This window comes from Alosa pseudoharengus, unplaced genomic scaffold, assembly GCF_046254945.1.
Source record: "Alosa pseudoharengus isolate Yale_2024_CS ecotype anadromous, Long Island Sound unplaced genomic scaffold, YU_APseudo_1.1 YU_APseudo_1.1_scf_6, whole genome shotgun sequence".
NCBI lineage: Eukaryota > Metazoa > Chordata > Actinopteri > Clupeiformes > Clupeidae > Alosa > Alosa pseudoharengus.
This window is the reverse complement of record NW_027468848.1, coordinates 3,530,639-3,550,282: the sequence shown is the minus strand read 5'-3', so window position 1 is coordinate 3,550,282 and position 19,644 is coordinate 3,530,639. Positions and strand designations below refer to the sequence as shown.

Below are 19,644 nucleotides of genomic sequence, written 5' to 3'. Positions count from 1 at the left end.
TGTCAATATACTTAGTCATTTTGTGACAAATGTCAATTCAATTAAATTAAAAAAACGTTATTTATCCTCGAGGGGCAATTTCTACATGCAGGCATAGTGACATAAGACATAACACCACATATAAGACATAACACCACATATAAGACATCACAGTGACATAAGACATAACACCACATATAAGACATCACAGTGACATGTAATGGTGCATTCATGGCACTTCGGAATGACAAGGACCGCCCCCGTGGCTACTTGGTTTTTCCCACATCAAGTGTTCATGTGCTTTGCCGTTGGAATGTGTGACAAACACGGATGCCACAACAAAGGTTAAAACATACACTCACTAATCCTAAATAAACAACTGTATTTGCTTAAAATATAGTGTAAGACGCTTGTGAAAGAAAGATATGCAGCTTTCAAGTGACAAAAAGGGCAAATTCCCAAGTTCACATTAAAACTGAACTACAACGTGATGACAAAAGTGATGACGAGCCCCTAACTTGGCAACTCTGTTAGCAAAATCTAGCCCCAGTTTCCGACCTCTGACTCACACATTACGTGACGTAAATGACGCGGAATGATAGATAGATAGATAGATAGATACTTTATTGATCCCCAGGGGAAATTCAAGGTCTCAGTAGCATACAGACAACACACACACATTCACTAACAGCAGAAAAAGTAATTAAAAGTATATAATATAAAAAAAAAACACACAACTAAGCAATAAGGACAGTAGAAGATAAAGAATATACTACATAATACAAATTATACTAAATAACACTTAATCTAAATCAAGTCTAAAAAAACCAGTATCCACATAGTGGGTAATTAATCAATCAAGAGGCGCTTGCAATGACTTACAATAACACAACATCTAAGACATAACACAACATCTAAGACAGGACAAAAGAAAGAACAGGACAGATGGGGGTGTAGAGGGGGTAGTCCCAGGAGAGTGAGGAGGAGGGGGCTGTGAGCATATTCAAGTTCAAAAGGCAAAAAAGGTAGCGTAGCCTTCCTCCTGTTAGTCCTAGCCAGAGGACAGCGCAGACGCCTGTTGCCGTTAATTCACACGGACACCCTCCAGAATAGCTGTGGTGTTAAAGAGAGTGCACAGTATTGAGACCTCAGATGTCTCTTGAACAGCACTAAGTGGCAAAAGTCACGGGCAGCAGATATTTGGAATGCCACGACAGTTTAACAGACACATTTTTGCTAAAGAAAATCTAATTAAATAGCCCCTGTTGCAGCTTGTCAGAACAGTTCCGTAAAGTCTATCTGCACACTGATTTTTGATCATTGATTGATTGTTAAATACTTCAGAGCTGTGCTGTGCTGTAACTGATGTATTGATTGATAAACACTTCAGAGCTGAGCTGTGCTGTGCTGTAACTGATGTATTGATTGGTAAACACGTCAGAGCTGAGCTGTGCTGTAACTGATGTATTGATTGGTAAACTCTTCAGAGCTGAGCTGTAACTGATGTATTGATTGGTAAACACTTCAGAGCTGTGCTGTGCTGTGCTGTAACTGATGTATTGATGGGTAAACTCTTCAGAGCTGAGCTGTGCTGTGCTGTAACGGGTCACCGTTAGCGACTGTCCGGGAAGTGTCTTGTAATGTGATTAGCTGCTGTGGACAGACGGCAGGTTTGGGCCAAGGCTGCGTCAGAGTCCACCGTTTGGCTTGGACATGCAAACATTCTGTAGTGTGTGTTATGATGCTAACTGCTGGCCTCTTCCAGGAATAAGAGGATCGAGTGCTTATTGAGTATTATTGGGCTGTACGGATAACTCTAGGAATCACGAGGATGATTCCTAATTGGGAAGAGATAATTGAGGAGGACGCAGAGTACAGGACCACAAGACACACATTCAGCTCTGGCTTTTCCCCAAACACACTCACACACACATGCACACACCACACACATTCACGCAGGCAAAAGAGCCATTCCTGAGGAGGAAGCACACGCGTAAGGTAGGATAGTTTCTCATTTATCTGAAGTAGAAATGAGTACATGTACCATGACTTTAGCAGTGAAGAGATCAACTTGTGAAGTGGTTTTGAACTCTGCTGCTGCTCACGCATGTGAAGTTGTCTAAAGGACAAGCTATAGCGGCAGGACATGCTGTTGATATGCTTATGGGCATAAAGGGCTCAAAGGACTCGTTTAGAAAAACAGACAAAATATATACTGAATTATTAGAATTATACTTTTAGTATAGTTTTTACATTACATAATGCTGCATTATGTCTCTTTGGTGGGTGACATTTAACTACAACTCCGAGACATCTCATAATATTGCATGCATGTGTAGGCTAGTGGTAGTGGTGGTGGTCAAAATCTCATAATGTATTGGCATGTGTAGGCTAGTGGTAGGGGTGGTGGTCAACATCTCATAATGTATTGGCATGTGTAGGCTAGTGGTAGGGGTGGTGGTCAACATCTCATAATGTATTGGCATGTGTAAGCTAGTGGTAGGGGTGGTGGTCAACATCTCATAATGTATTGGCATGTGTAGGCTAGTGGTAGCGTAGCGGCTAACATCTCATAATATTGCATGTGCATGCATGGCTAGTGGTAGCGTAGCGCAGTGTTTTTCAACTTTTCTTGTGCCACAGCATACTTTTGAACTTAAAATGTCCCACGGAACACTAACATCCTGTGTGAAGAAAAAATAAACATACCATAGCCTAAAATTTCAAATAATACACAGATATGGCCTTATTACTATGCAAGACCTGCTCAATAAAACAAGCACCCTCTGTTTCATTTGTAGGTGACTATATCTAATTTAATTGTTGTCATGAACTGGATATGTGATGATTCTGTGAATACTGGATATGGGGCCCCCGTTGTACAATGCCTGCATACCACAAATAGTGCAATCATACAATCAATGAGAGCATGTGGTTATAAATTCTTTGATGCAACAGTTGCTTTTCTGGACCAGTGAGTGACATTTGGGTAATTTTCTGCGGCACACCTGATGATCTCTCACGGCACACTAGTGTGCCCCGGCACAGTGGTTGAAAAACACTGGCGTAGCGGCTAAGGAGCTGAAAAGGTGTGGGCTCAATGTTGTGCTCTTGAGCAAGGCAGGCACTTAACCCCGAGTTGCTCTGGGGAGAATGGCCCTTGCTGTTTAGTGGACATGCAAGTTGCTTTGGCTAAAAGTGTCTGCTAAATGAGCAAGTGTGTAAGTGTAGGCTACAATAATCTTGCCTGTACACTGTATTGAGTCAAAACAATGGCACTGTTAAAGTTCTTGATATTACGACCTTCAAAGCTAGTGCCTGAAGGTCAAAACATCTTTTTTAGAAAATGGCGGCTTTTTATTTATTATTAGTGTGTGATGATGAGGCCTAATTGCTAGTCTCACTGCCAGAGTGGGGAGACTCTCGTAATGGACGCCCTCTTTGCAGGTGATCCACGTCACACATGTCCAGATATCCTCTGGGGCTGCTGACCGACCTGTAATTCGCTCGTGAGGTCCAGTCCCACCTCCCAACTCCAGCCTGGTCCAGCGTGGGCACAGGATTCAACCCGCTGCACTGCGCCGTCACTGCAGGAGTGTGGGGAATATCGGCCCTACCTGGCGACCATGGGGTGTGTGATGTGCACGCCCCTGGACGATGTGTGCAACGTGACGCTGAGGTCGCGGCGGCGGAGGACGGTGGAGCTCAGAGAGTTCCCGCAGGCGGCGCACCACGGCTACCAGAAGTTCATCTACCTGCCATCCATCCGCGAGGAGCTGCTGCCGGTCAACGAGGAGCACGAGGGCCTGGACTACGGCACCTCCTGATTGGGCTGTAGGGGGTCCGAGCCTAACCGTCCACCAATGAAAGGAGAGAGATCCAGCGACGCCTCTTTCCATTTGACACCCTCCACTCATCCAGCTCACTTGGCATCCCCCCCTCACCCACACTCAACACAAACACCATATTTACAGCTATTATTTACAGATTTACAGCATCCATCAATCAATGAACCAACCAACCAATCAATCAATCAATCAACCTATCTGTCGAGTAACCTATGGAGGCCATCCGCTATTTTACAGGACACTGTATCTTGGAGAGTAGAGCAGCCTACCTCATGGTGTGGCGAAACAGAACAAGACGTCCTAAACTTTTGAGTATTTTGCCAGAGCTTCATTCACATGAATGATTATTAATGCTTTTTTGTTATTCACATGAATGATTATTAATGCTTATTTGTTATTTTGCCAGAGCTTCATTCACATGAATGATTATTAATGCTTATTTGAGTATTTTGCACTTTTATACCACATATCTGTAAGAGAGGATGTTCTGAAGGCTGACAAAGAATGTATGATTTGTTTTTTTAATAAAGATGACGGATGTGTTTACTGACCTGTGTGTGTACATGATTTTTAAGCTAATTAAGCTAATTGTCATTATGACATCACCTTATTAGAGTAGCCTACATTTCCCAAAGGCAGTCATTAACTTTTATTACTTTTATACTTTTTATCAAACATTCATTTTTTATTACTTTTACACTTTTTAATCAAACATTCATTAGGCCTATGGTACAATTAGACATAATCTGCAAAAACCAGGGTATATATTTTGCTGTACATTTCATTTAACCCTCTTAGTGATCATTTAGAACCAGGGTAATGTGTGTGTGAATGTGTGTGGGTATATATATATTTTGCTTAGTGTGTATGTGTGTGTGTGCATTTGTGGGTATATATTTTGCTTAATGTGTATTTCTCTCTTGACATCCACAAACACACACACACCTCACGACTGTAACACACATACACGGCTGTAACAGACACACACACACACACATGGCTGTAACACACACACACACACATAGCTGTAACACACACACACACCACGCATGGCTGTAACACACACACACACCACGCATGGCTGTAACACACACACACCATGCATGGCTGTAACACACACACACACACACACACACCACGCATGGCTGTAACACACACACACACACACCACGCATGGCTGTAACACACACACACACACACACACCATGCATGGCTGTAACACACACACACACCATGCATGGCTGTAACACACACACACCACGCATGGCTGTAACACACACACACCACGCATGGCTGTAACACACACACACACACACACACCATGCATGGCTGTAACACACACACACACACACACACGGCTGTAACACACACACACACACACCATGCATGGCTGTAACACACACACACCACGCATGGCTGTAGCACACACACACACACACCATGCATGGCTGTAACACACACACACCACGCATGGCTGTAACACACACACACACACACACCACGCATGGCTGTAACACACACACACCACGCATGGCTGTAACACACACACACACACACACCACGCATGGCTGTAACACACACACTCACACACCACGCATGGCTGTAACACACACACACACACACACCATGCATGGCTGTAACACACACTCACACACCACGCATGGCTGTAACACACACACACACACACACACTCTCACACACACACTGTCATCTGAGCTACCACAGCTATGCGGCCCCTTTGGGCAAGATCTGGCTATGACATCACCACCCAAGAGTCACATGCTTGTGGTCACAGCTTTACTGCGTCTGTCGATGACCAACTGTGATGACCAACTCTGTCATGTGTGTGTGTGTGTGTAGATGACCAACTCTGTCATGTGTGTGTGTGTGTAGATTACCAACTCTGTCATGTGTGTGTGTGTGTGTGTGTGTGTAGATGACTAACTCTGTCATGTGTGTGTGTGTGTGTGTAGATGACCAACTCTGTCGTGTGTGTGTGTGTGTAGATGACCAATTCTGTCATGTGTGTGTGTGTGTGTAGATGACCAAGACTGTGTCTCAAATCGCATACTTCTGCACTTACAATACCTAATTTGAGTGCATGAGGGTGTTCACACTGAAAATTCCAAAGACACGAAGGGCGCTGCAAGTTCCCGGATGGTGCACTCATAACGGTCAAAAAGCTGAGTGTGCAACGCTGGACACTTTTCGCCCTTAACGGACGCCATCTTGGCCAGATAGCGGAAGGGGAGGGAGCGTTTTCAAACTCGTGGAAATCGCGGTTGAGAAAGCTGAAGCAGCAGCAGTGGAAAACAGACTTTACGGAGGTACAAGCAAGTTATAACATAAACGGTTCATGTTTTGACACAGTATGACCATGTCACTGTCGAGTTGAGGACGCCAATAAAGTTATGTTAAAATGTTTGCGATCGTCATTTCCGTGAAGTGCACGGAGTTAGTGTTTGATATGAGACAATACTATTTTGTTAAAATTTGCGCACTCCCGCCAGTAAGCACAAAGTGCACATAGTGTACTACACGAAAGTGTACTCACGTAAGTACACCAATTGAGACAGACTCCAATTCTTTCATGTGTGTGTGTGTGTGTAGATGACCATCTCTGTAATTTGTGTGTGTGTGTAGATGACCAACTGTTGTCATGTGTGTGTGTGTAGATGACCAACTCTGTCATGTGTGTGTGTGTAGAGGACCACCGTCGTCTGATGGCCAGCCAGACTAATGTTTACACGTCAGGTGAAACCCATGCAATGAAATACAGGCCTGTAAACTGAGTAATGTGATTTGAGTTCAGGCAGGCGGGCTTGATCAATCCTAACGGAGTCTGCAAACTGGGTTATCTGCCACTTAGCCTACAACCATGTGACAAGACCAGACAAGCACAGCGGTCACACACACACACACCCACCCACACGCGCACGCACACACACACACACACACACACACACACACACACACACACACGCGCACGCACACACACACACACACACACACACCCACCCACACGCGCACGCACACACACACAGCACACTGGGAAGCAAAAGAAACTAGCAAAGCAGTAGAATCTTAAAATAGCTAAATAAAACTTTAATAGTTCTAGCTGCAATTGTACATGAATTGCACAGACACATTTTTTTTTCTTAAACACAAACAACTCTTCATATAGTGTTTAGACTGTTTTTGAAGTTCTGATGTATTTACAGAAAGCAATCCTGCAAATGTTACTTTTGAGACACACATACAAAAAGGCTTCGTATGGGATGGTACAAAATGTTAGAAGCATTTACGGTCTTCCACATCCATGCATGTCACAGAACGGAGGGTTGCGGAGCGGGAGCCGTGGGAGGTGACACGTGACACGCTCAGCTCCGACTAGTGAAGTGGGATGCAGGAAGTGACACGCTGACACGCTCAGCTCCGACTAGTGAAGTGGGATGCAGGAAGTGACATGTGACACGCTCAGCTCCGACTAGTGAAGTGGGATGCAGGAAGTGACATGTGACACGCTCAGCTCCGACTAGTGAAGTGGGATGCAGGAAGTGACACGTGACACGCTCAGCTCCGACTAGTGAAGTGGGATGCAGGAAGTGACACGCTGACACGCTCAGCTCCGACCGGTGAAGTGGGATGCATATGCGGTACTATTGCCTTTCAAAGAGATTCATATGGTAGAGTTAGGATTTATGTACAAACAAATAAAAACAGCTGATCTAATGTGTTTGTGTAAGAGCCTTTAAGTAAGCAAGTTTAAGCAAGCTTGCTGCTGTGGCGGGGCATCAGTCTTATGTCCTCGTACAGCCAACACCTTTTTAGATAACACATTTGTTTTTACACTGGGACAGAACAGAAACAGAACATTAAATAAATAACTGTAACCAATTTCCACAATTTAAAAGCAAAGTATAAATAATTCTGTACAAATGCCAAGTTGGAAAAATGCATTGTAAAAAAAAGCAAGAAAAGATGCTTAAAATATACAATTGAATAATGACAATTATTAACTATGGGCAAACAATCTCGCTCACTCTCTCTCTCTCACACACACACACACACACACACACATACGATCTAAACTCAACACACACTCTCTCTCTCTCTCTCTGGCGCTGTGTGTGTGTGTGTGTGTGTGTGTGTGTGCGTGTGTGTGTAACAGTGTGCACACTAACAGTTAGAGCTGTTTCTTAACGCTCCATTCACACTCTCTCTCACATTCACACGGTCTAAACTCAACACACACTCTCTCTCTCACATTCACACGGTCTAAACTCAACACACACTCTCTCTCTCACATTCACACGGTCTAAACTCAACACACACTCTCACACACACACGGTCTAAACTCAACAATGTGACTGCAGATACTGTATGTGTGGATGACGTTTCAAATGGAGATCCTCTGCCCTCCACGCCTCATGGTGGCGCTACAGCACAGCGCCGTAACTACAGCCTCCAATGGGGAACGAGTACACGGGCGGAAGTGGGGAAGCCGTAGAGTACCGCAGACCTGGACGCATCTAAAGGAGCCGTAGAGTACCGCACACCTGGACGCATCTAAAGGAGCCGTAGAGTACCGCAGACCTGGACGCATCTAAAGGAGCCGTAGAGTACCGCAGACCTGGACGCATCTACCGTAGAGTACCGCAGACCTGGACGCATCTAAAGGAGCCGTAGAGTACCGCAGACCTGGACGCCTCTTAAGGAACCGTAGAGTACCGCAGACCTGGACGCATCTAAAGGAGCCGTAGAGTACCGCAGACCTGGACGCATCTAAAGGAGCCCCGCCAGAGATCACACCAGGAGGATCCAAGAACACGGCTTACAGACAAACCTTTACTCTCAGCTAGTGGTAAACCTCCTAATAGAAGCCCACCACGGCATCACTCTCCTAACAAAAACAAAGCTGTAGGCCTCTTATATTAGGAGGTTTACCACTTATGTAATTATTGAGTTATCTTAACCAGCGTTGTCATTAAACCACGTAATTGGAACAGCCCTCTGGAGCTTATTGCCTGGACAGAGAGAGACTCTCTGACGCCGTCCGAGTCCTGGTTCTGACTGGACCTCTGTGTCAGAGTCCGCTACTGTCCGGTGGGCTCTCCGCTAACAAGGACACAACAGAATTCAACACAGGTTACACTCACTGTACACAATATTGTCTTCTTTTAAAAGTTTGAATAGTAATAATTATAATAATGAAAAAAAAATCAACAAACCCAAAAGCAAAATGTGTGTAGTATTCTATGTACATCTCAACGTGGGCTTGGAGCCCCTACATACACTGCTATTTAGCACAAGAAAATAACAACAAATAGCATTGGGAGCGTTTCTCTTGTTACTGTTGTTTTTCTTCACCACGCGCACTTAATGAAGCAAACGTCTTGTGCTGTTGAAGCCCTGGTGAGCTGAATGCAATGAGGCCCGCGCATGCGCGTGTGGTAAGACCCAATGCATCATACTACTCACGCGCAACTCTACTCACGCGCAACAAAGCCACCACACAAGAGCGATGCTCGGACAGACAGGACGCAGCACCTGGGCCAGATCCAGGCCAGATGTGGGGGTCAACTACGCGGAGGGAGGCACCAAAACAAAACCGCCGATGTTATATATGAAGTGCAATTAAAACGAGTGCAACATGAGCTGTTTTTCAGAACAATACATTTTATACGCAACATGCTGCAAACCAAAAGGTCAAAAGCTGGAAGGACTTTGAAAAGATGAGAGAGAACAAGTTAGTGCACAGGATGCTTGAATAAACAAACAAACAAGCAAGCAAGCAAACAAACAAACAAGCAAGCACACTGCGCTCTAAACATGGAGGAAAGGGTGGTGGACATGGAGGAGAGGGTGGTGCACACTGCTCTCTAGACATGGAGGAGAGGGTGGTGCACACTGCTCTCTAGACATGGAGGAGAGGGTGGTGCACACTGCTCTCTAGACATGGAGGAGAGGGTGGTGCACACTGCTCTCTAGACATGGAGGAGAGGGTGGTGCACACTGCTCTCTAGACATGGAGGAGAGGGTGGTGCACACTGCTCTCTAGACATGGAGGAGAGGGTGGTGCACACTGCTCTCTAGACATGGAGGAGAGGGTGGTGCACACTGCGCTCTAGACATGGAGGAGAGGGTGGTGCACACTGCTCTCTAGACATGGAGGAGAGGGTGGTGGGTTTTGGTGGAGTCCTGTCGGCCGTTGGCTGTGAGAGCGCCACACGCTGGACGTGGGGGAAGACCGGGCAAGTCCCGCCGGAGACGCTTGGAGGCGTTTGCTAGAGAACGTCCCGTTAATGTTCCAGCGTTTGCTAGAGAACGTCCCGTTAATGTTCCAGCGTTTGCTAGAGAACGTCCCGTTAATGTTCCAGCCCCAGTGGGGAGAGAGATGGAGAGATTTGGGGAGAGCGACTGGGGAGCAGAGGAGCATGGCACGAGTCTCTGGGGTGCAGGCCTGGTGTTGTTGGGGTGCAGGCCTGGTGTTGTTGGGGTGCAGGCCTGGTGTTGTTGGGGTGCAGGCCTGGTGCTGTTGGGGTGCAGGCCTGGTGCTGTTGGGGTGCAGGCCTGGTGCTGTTGGGGTGCAGGCCTGGTGCTGTTGGGGGGTGTGGTCTGGGTGTTTTAGGGGATGAATTCCTGGCTCTGCTGGGATGTGTGTGTGTGTGCTCATCCTTGGTTCTGTCCGATGGTGATGATATTCCATGTGTGTGTGTGTGTGTGTGTGTGTGTGTGTGTGTGTGTGTGTGTGTGTGTGTGTGTGTGCATGTGTGTGTGCGTGTGTGTGTAACAGTGTGCACACTAACAGTTCGAGCTGTTCCTGAACTCTCCGTTTTCTGTGATCTGTAGTTTGGTGGGACTGATACCATTGAGTATGTGTATGTATATATGTGTGCGTGTGTGTGTGTGTGTGTGTGTGTACAGTATGTGTGTGTGTGTGTGTGTGTGTGTGAGATGGTGTGTGTGTGTGATCGTGTGTGTGTGTGTGTGTACAGTATGTGTGTGTGTGTGTGTGTGTGTGTACAGTATGTGTGTGTGTGTGTGTGTGTGATTGTGTGTGTACAGTATGTGTGTGTGTGTGTGTGTGTGTGTGTGTGTGTGTGTGATTGTGTGTGTGTATGTTAACAGTTGGAGCTGTTTCTGAACTCCCCGTTCTCGGTGATCTGCAGCTTGCTTGGGTTGGTGGGGCTGATGCCGTTGCGGGTCTGCATGCTGTAGCGCTCCTTCAGCTGCGTCAGGGCACTCATGAGCCGCGCGTTAGCCGCGTCCAGAGACGCTATCCTCTTCTCCTGCAGAGAGAGAGAGAGAGAGAGACAGAGAGAGAGACAGAGAGAGAGAGAGAGCAAGACAGAGAAAGAGAGAGAGACAGAGAGAGTGAGAGAGTAAGAGAGAGAGAGACAGAGAGAAAAAGAGTGAATGACTGTTAGTTAAGTATAGTGTATATTCACTGGTACATCTTAACAAACCAACAGAAAACTGACAGACTCACATGTTTTTATTTTTGGTTTCTCAATAACAAAATAGAGAAAGAGAGATCAGAGACTCTCCTAAAACCTGCAGCTGGTTTGACCCAACCCAACTCTATAGCCCACACTTCCACAAACCGAACCAGAGTAATGCTCGTTAACTAGCAGACTAACACTAGCACTTTAGCCCACACTTCCACAAACCGAACCAGAGTAATGTTCGTTAACTAGCAGACTAACACTAGCACTTTAGCCCACACTTCCACAGTAATGCTCGTTAACTAGCAGGCTAACACTAGCACTCTATAACCTACACTTCCACAAACCGAACCAGAGAATGATGAGCTGTCATGTGACAAGGTAATGCATTTTACAAATGTTGCTACTGAGATATTAATAAGGTAACCTGTAGTCTGTAGATGCACTATAGAGTGTGATAAGGTAACCTGTAGTCTGCAGGATGCACTATAGAGTGTGATAAGGTAACCTGTAGTCTGTAGATGCACTATAGAGTGTGATAAGGTAACCTGGAGTCTGTAGATGCACTATAGAGTGTGATAAGGTAACCTGGAGTCTGTAGATGCACTATAGAGTGTGATAAGGTAACCTGGAGTCTGTAGATGCACTATAGAGTGTGATAAGGTAACCTGGAGTCTGTAGATGCACTATAGAGTGTGATCTGATTGGTCATGGTGCTGGGTTGGTAAGACATAGGAATGCATGAGATGTATGAACAGGACTAGTGCCAACTAGTGTAGTTTCTGATTTGGCCACCAGAGGGCGATACTGCCTGATGGGAAATAGCTGCAGTGGAACACCAGCTGCAGCCAGAGCAGTTCTGTGGCAAAATGAAATTCTTCTGAAGTGCTGCTGCAACTTTGATCTAATACTTGCGAGCGGCGTCATGACATATTTACATCGGGAATGACGGGAGATGTGTTCATCAGGAGCAGTGCAGCCGCTGCTCTGGCGAGATGATGAGATGATCATGACTAACTCTGATGAACACATAAGTGTGAGGAGGGAACGGGAATAACGAGGAGTTTTCATTTTGATTAAGAACGACAAACAACCTTCGACAAACAACCTTCCTCTCAAGATGATGCACCATGGGAATACACCAATGTACCGTAGCTCAAACGTTGGATAGATGGATTAACATTTGAATGTTCTTCAACTGTGTCTGTGTGTGTGTGTGTGTGTGTGTGTGTGTGTGTGTGTGTGCAGGCACAGCCTGTGGGCTTTTTTATGTGTGTGTGCGTGTGTGTCTATGTGGGTGTGTGTGTGTGTGTGTGTGTGTGTGTGTGTGTGTGTGTGTGTGTGATATAGAGAGTGTGTGTGTGTGTGTGTGTTACACACCTGGGCCTCGATGACCTTCTGCTTGGAGTCCACGATGGCCTGCATGTCAGAGTGATCTTTCTTCAGCTCTTCCTCCACTGACATCAGCCTGCAGGACACGGTAACCACGGTTACTCAGTTTCATATTTCATATGTACACCATATTCACTGATTCTTAAGACATGTTTACATGGACGTTCAACCAAACCTAGTTGTATTGCCGCCATGGAAACTCATTGGTTTACGTCACTGTGCATTATGACCACTTATCACCCGCTTTTGCGTCGGGGTCATGTTCGCCCTGTCGGGGTCATATTCGCCCTGTCGGGGTCATGTTCGCCCTGTCGGGGTCATGTTCGCCCTGTCGGGGTCATATTCGCCCTGTCGGGGTCATATTCGCCCTGTCGGGGTCATGTTCGCCCTGTCGGGGTCATATTCGCCCTGTCGGGGTCATATTCGCCCTGTCGGGGTCATGTTCGCCCTGTCGGGGTCATGTTCGCCCTGTCGGGGTCATGTTCGCCCTGTCGGGGTCATGTTCGCCCTGTCGGGGTCATGTTCGCCCTGTCGGGGTCATGTTCGCCCTGTCGGGGTCATGTTCGCCCTGTCGGGGTCATGTTCGCCCTGTCGGGGTCATATTCGCCCTGTCGGGGTCATATTCGCCCTGTCGGGGTCATGTTCGCCCTGTCGGGGTCATATTCGCCCTGTCGGGGTCATATTCGCCCTGTCGGGGTCATGTTCGCCCTGTCGGGGTCATGTTCGCCCTGTCGGGGTCATATTCGCCCTGTCGGGGTCATATTCGCCCTGTCGGGGTCATATTCGCCCTGTCGGGGTCATATTCGCCCTGTCGGGGTCATATTCGCCCTGTCGGGGTCATATTCGCCCTGTCGGGGTCATATTCGCCCTGTCGGGGTCATATTCGCCCTGTCGGGGTCATGTTCGCCCTGTCGGGGTCATGTTCGCCCTGTCGGGGTCATATTCGCCCTGTCGGGGTCATATTCGCCCTGTCGGGTGAACTGATATTCTGATAATATATGGTGTGAGTGTCCGTGTGTGTGTGTGTGTGTATGTGTATGTGATGTGTGTGCGCATGTGTGTCCGTGTATATGTGGTGTGTGTGTGTGTGTGTGTGTGTGTGTATATGGTGTGTGTGTGTGTGTGTGCGTGTGTGTATATGGTGTGTGTGTGTGTGTGTACCTGGTGATGATGCTCTTCATCTGCAGCTCCTTGTCGTCCTGCTGTCTGCGCAGGCGGTCCTCGGTGTCCTCCAGGCGCGACTGGTACTCCAGCAGCATCTTGTGCGTCTGCTCGTCCTGATTGGCCAGCCGCAGCTCGTACTCCTCCAGCTTCAGCGCAGACGCACGCAGACGCTCCTGCAGCAACGCCACCTCCTGCTGGTACTGCACACACACACACGTGATGCACACACACACACACACGTGATGCATACACACACACACGTGATGCACACACACACACACACACACACACACACACACACGTGATGCACACACACACACGTGATGCACACACACACACGTGATGCACACACACACACACACACACACACACACACGTGATGCGCGCACACGCACACACACACACACACACACGCACACACACACACACACACACACACACACACACACGTGATACACACACACACACACACACACACACACGTGATGCACACACACACACACACACACACACACACGTGATACACACACACACGTGATGCACACACACACACGCACACACACGTGATACACACATACACACAGAGAGAGAGAGAGAGGTAGAGAGAGAGAGAGAGAGAGAGAGAGGGAGAGAGAGAGGGGCATGTTTAAAAAGTATTATAGTCATTATATAGTCTTATAGTCACTTCTCTCTCTCTCCCTCTCTCTGTCTCTCTCTCTCCGTCTCTCCACTTATAAACAAAATGAAAACTCTGACTGCATGGCTGATGAATAATGAATATCTGCAATGTGAAAGGGTCTGTCCCCCGTGCCGTTGCACAATAAACCTCCAGCTTCTAACAGCAGGATGGCAATGTCAGCTTGTGAGAGTCACAGACAGGTAGAGGCACACAGCGCCCTCCGCTGGCTTGGAGGAGAAGTGCAAGGGAAGGATGAGGGATTTCATCCATTATACAAGAGAGAACAAACACACACACACACACACACACACACTCACACACGCATGCACACACGTATGCACACATACACACACACACACACACACACTCACACACGCATGCACACACGTATGCACACACACACACACACTCACACACACACACACACACACACACACACACACTCACACACGCATGCACACACGTATGCACACATACACACACACACACTCTTCTTTGCAGTTATAGGTCAGCTTGCTCCACTGCATAAACCCACTGGAGAAGTCAGGAGTCAAACTCATCTCCAGCCTCATACATTACAGATGAACTACAGCAGCTCTACGCCTGTCTTTGAGTCTCCACACACACACACACACACACACACACACACACACACACACACACACACACACACACACACACACACATGCACACACACACACTCACACATTCGCACACACGCACACACACTCACACACACACACGCACACACACACACACACACACACATGCACAGACACAGCTCCTGACTCTACACCACAAAGGTTAAAGTACTACCGCAGACATCTGGTTAATACAACCCGCCCACACATACACACACACACACACTATAACACACACACACACACACACACACACACATATGCACACACACACACTATAACTCGCACATACACACATACACACACACGCACCCTTCTGGTTATCTGCAGTGCTACAGCAACCCCGCTGTGCTCACATTACAGCGGTGTTTTATTCAGATGTAGGGGCCTGATCACATTACAGCGGTGTTTTATTCAGATGTAGGGGCCTGATCACATTACAGCGGTGTTTTATTCAGATTTAGGGGCCTGATCACATTACAGCGGTGTTTTATTCAGCTTTAGGGGCCTGATCACATTACAGCGGTGTTTTATTCAGCGTTAGGGGTCTGATCACATTACAGCGGTGTTTTATTCAGCTTTAGGGGTCTGATCACATTACAGCAGTGTTTTATTCAGCTTTAGGGGTCTGATCAGCAGTGTTTTATTCAGCTTTAGGGGTCTGATCATATTCCAGCAGTGTTTTATTCAGCTTTAGGGGTCTGATCACATTACAGCGGTGTTTTATTCAGCTTTAGGGGCCTGATCACATTACAGCATTACAGCAGTGTTTTATTCAGCTTTTAGGGGCCTGATCACATTACAGCATTACAGCAGTGTTTTATTCAGCTTTAGGGGTCTGATCACATTACAGCATTACAGCAGTGTTTTATTCAGCTTTAGGGGCCTGATCACATTACAGCATTACAGCAGTGTTTTATTCAGCTTTAGGGGTCTGATCAGCAGTGTTTTATTCAGCTTTAGGGGTCTAGCAGGAGCATTCCCCTCAATCCAGTACAGCATAGCAGATCACAGTACAAATCACCTAACACACACACACACACACACACACACACAGGCTGTGCGGCACAGGTACCTTTTCTGTCTGTGTGAGCTCATCTTTGCTCTTGAAGTCCCCGTCGGCTCCCTCCTGGTCCAGATACTGCACGTTCATGTTCAGCAGCCAGGCAGCCGTGCGGTCAAGAGCGTTGGGATTCACCGGAGACGGAGCCTGCAGAACACACACACACACACACACACACACACAGCTCATCACTGACCAGACCACCAACAGGCAGCAGTCTCATCACTGACCAGTCCATCACTGACTGGACCACCAACAATCATCACTAGCTGTGCTGTTGTTTGCACCAGAGGGGGTTTTGCGTGTTTTAGGGAGGTAGTGTGCTAGCGTTAGCGTGCTAGCTTCAGACCAAAACTCCTTACTGGTGCTTTAAAAGACTCCCATGACAGGAAGTGACCTTGTTCACACTGGGAGAGTCTGCAACTCTGAGTTTAGCTTTAACCTTACTGACACGCTCACACGCACACGCACAGTCTAAGGAATTAGTGTGGAACAGATACATTAGCAAAGTTGAACCTTACTCACACACACACGCTCACACACACACACACACACACACACACACACACACTCACACACACACGCTCACACACACACACACTCACGCACACACACACACACGCTCACACACACACGCTCACGCTCACACACACACACACACACTCTCACACACACACACACACACGCACACACACGCACACACGCACACACACGCACACACACTCTAAGGAATTTGTGTGGCACAGATACATTAGCAAAGTTCTCTGTAACTTCTGTGGGTCTTTTTTTAAGCTGCCGGGATCCATTTTTAATGCAGATTAATTTCAGTGTGCATGTCTGTCTGTGTGTGTGTGTGTGTGTGTGTGTGTGTGTGTGTGTGTGTGTGTATGTCTGTGTGTATGTGTGTGTGTGTGTGTGTGTGTGTGTGTGTGTGTGTGTGTGTATGTGTGTGTGTGTGTGTGTGTGTGTGTGAGTGATGTGGAGGGGCATTTAATCATTCTGGCGAGGGAGAAGTGAGCCCAGCCCCATTACTTCAGCCTGTCTGGCTCTCTCTGTCCCTCTATGTCAGACCCTGGCACGTGTACAGTACGTGTGTGTGTGTGTGTGTGTGTGAGTGTGGGAGACAGAGACAATGTGTGTGTCTGAGATTCTAGAGGTGTGTGTGTATGAGTGCATGTGTATACATGTGTACCATGTGATGAAGATGAATTATTGCTGTAATTGTGGCATTAAAGCGATTGTATGTGCTGTAATGTGTGTGTGTGTGTGTGTGTGTGTGTGTGTGTGAGAGAGAGAGAGAGAGAGAGAGAGAGAGAGAGACAGAGTGTGTGTGTGTGCGTGTGTGTGTGTGTGTGTGTGTGGGTGTGTGAGAGTGTGGGTTTGTGGATGTGTGTGTGTGAGAGAGTGTGTGTTTGAGTGTGTGAGAGAGTGTGGGTTTGTGTGTATGTGAGAGAGTGTGTGTGTGTGTTTGTGTGTGTGAGAGAGTGTGTGTGATGAGTATGAGTATGTGTGTGTGTGTATGGTGTGTGTGATCATGGCGGCGGAGCGGAGCGCACGCCAGTCTGACCTCCCTATGCCACACTAGGCCAAACAAACACCCGTCGTAACTGCCGCCGTTAATGTAGAGAATTTTCCGACATGATTTTAGGCACAGCACTCATTGTTATGTGTTTGATAACATCCATCAAAGTTGCCTTTAAGCAGGCAATACAAAGCGGTAAAATTTACAAACGCCATGCTAAAATCCTGGACCCTACCCCACAACATCTACCGCCGGCCTACAATACTCTATCAACAACGGAGTTCACGGATTACGAACGACTGCTGACAGAAGATGAATGGACAAACTTCCAGTATCACGAAAGACAATTTAGAAAAGGCCTGGATACTAAACGATTACAAGGATAACAACAGTTTTTACTCACCGGAGATTTCAGGAAATGGTCAAAGTTGTTCGCAATTCTCAACGGAGCCTTCTTCAAAAACGGAATATACTCCACAATACGCGTAGATGGGAGACAATTTGGACTACCATTGCTCAAGTACATAATTCGGATTCTAAGGACTTTGCCACTGGGTAATAACGTGCGATTAAAATCAATCCCTATTGTGGATCCAATCGAATGGATTGAAAAACATCTAAGGTGTCTGCGGGAGGTGATCCAGCCAGCGATTGCTGCGGCCACGAGAGAACAACGCAGACAACCCCAAAAGGTAGGCCAAAACAAGCTAACCTACCTGTGGCAGCACCGCAGAGCAAAGGCGATTGACGTTATCCTAAATGACTGTATGTTTCCCACGCCACCGTCAGACTCTGGTGACACTGAGCAAGTGTATAATTACTATCGGAAAAAATGCCAGTCTGATCCATCTACTCTTTCACTCGAATTACCCCCGTGGAATAATGACTTAGACATCACAATGACTGAGTCACCGCCATGTACATCAGCATTTACAGTAGAGGACATTGAAAAAGTAATTGTAAATCTGCCTAATAATAAAGCAAGTGGTTCAGATGGTGTCACCTATGAGACTCTCAAGGCCACTAGGCAGATGTCTTGCCACATACTGAAAAGCATATTTAACACCTGTCTGCTCAATGGTAAAGTCCCTAGGTCATGGAAGGGCGCACTCATTTACAGAATACCAGAAAAGGACAATGTACCAGAAGACCCCTCAACATGGAGGGACGTCTCTCTATTGCCATCTGTATACAAAGTTTTCATGAAATGCATGCTTTTAAGAATACTGCCATGGCTGGTTGATACTGGAATTCTGTCCATCAAACAAAAAGCCTACATTGATCGTCAAGGCATGAATGAGCATGTTTTTTGCTTAAAGACCGCCATTGACGATTTCAAGCATGAATCTGCTAAACTATACATTGTCTTTCTTGACTTCAGAGATGCCTTTGGCACTTTGCCTCACAGAGTCATGATTGATGCATTGGAAGAGATACAGCTCCCTAAAATCTATGTGGATATAATAAAAGATGTATACAGTGATTCCTTCTTACAAGTAATCTGTGGAAAAGACCTCACCAGACCAATACCACTTGAAGTAGGAATTAAAACTGGCTGTCCATGGAGTGCTGTAAATGTCATTACTGCATTAAATACATGGCTAAAATGGCTCTGTACACATGCCCCGCCCCAAGTCCTGTCACCTAACCCAGTCCAGAGCTATGCTGATGATGTCACCTAACCCAGTCCAGGGCTATGCTGATGACGTCACCTGACCCAGTCCAGGGCTATGCTGATGACGTGGTCATCGCATCCCGAGATGAAGGGGTGATTAACAATATGCGGTCATGCACTGATAGATTCCTTTCATGGTCTGGCCTACAAGTAAAACACAGCAAATGTGCAGTTTTTTATGAGAGGAGAAGTGGTGGCAATCGCTGGTATAGATCAAAAACTGACCGGCCCCC

General features: G+C 46.9%; 1 protein-coding gene across 5 annotated transcripts in view; it reads right to left on the bottom strand.

Moving 5' to 3' along the window:
- Positions 1-6,958: 6,958 nt before the first annotated feature.
- The window catches only part of dab2ipa (DAB2 interacting protein a), a 178,960-nt gene continuing 166,274 nt past the window's right edge, over positions 6,959-19,644 (bottom strand). For all 5 annotated transcript variants that reach the window (XM_076269830.1, XM_076269832.1, XM_076269831.1 and 2 more), the window contains 4 exons: positions 16,227-16,361; positions 13,829-14,031; positions 12,656-12,743; positions 6,959-11,119 (listed from right to left, as the gene is read on the bottom strand). In XM_076269830.1, the coding sequence (XP_076125945.1) occupies positions 10,952-11,119; positions 12,656-12,743; positions 13,829-14,031; positions 16,227-16,361 (594 nt within the window). In that variant the 3' untranslated portion in view covers positions 6,959-10,951. The remainder of the gene's footprint in view (positions 11,120-12,655; positions 12,744-13,828; positions 14,032-16,226; positions 16,362-19,644) is intronic.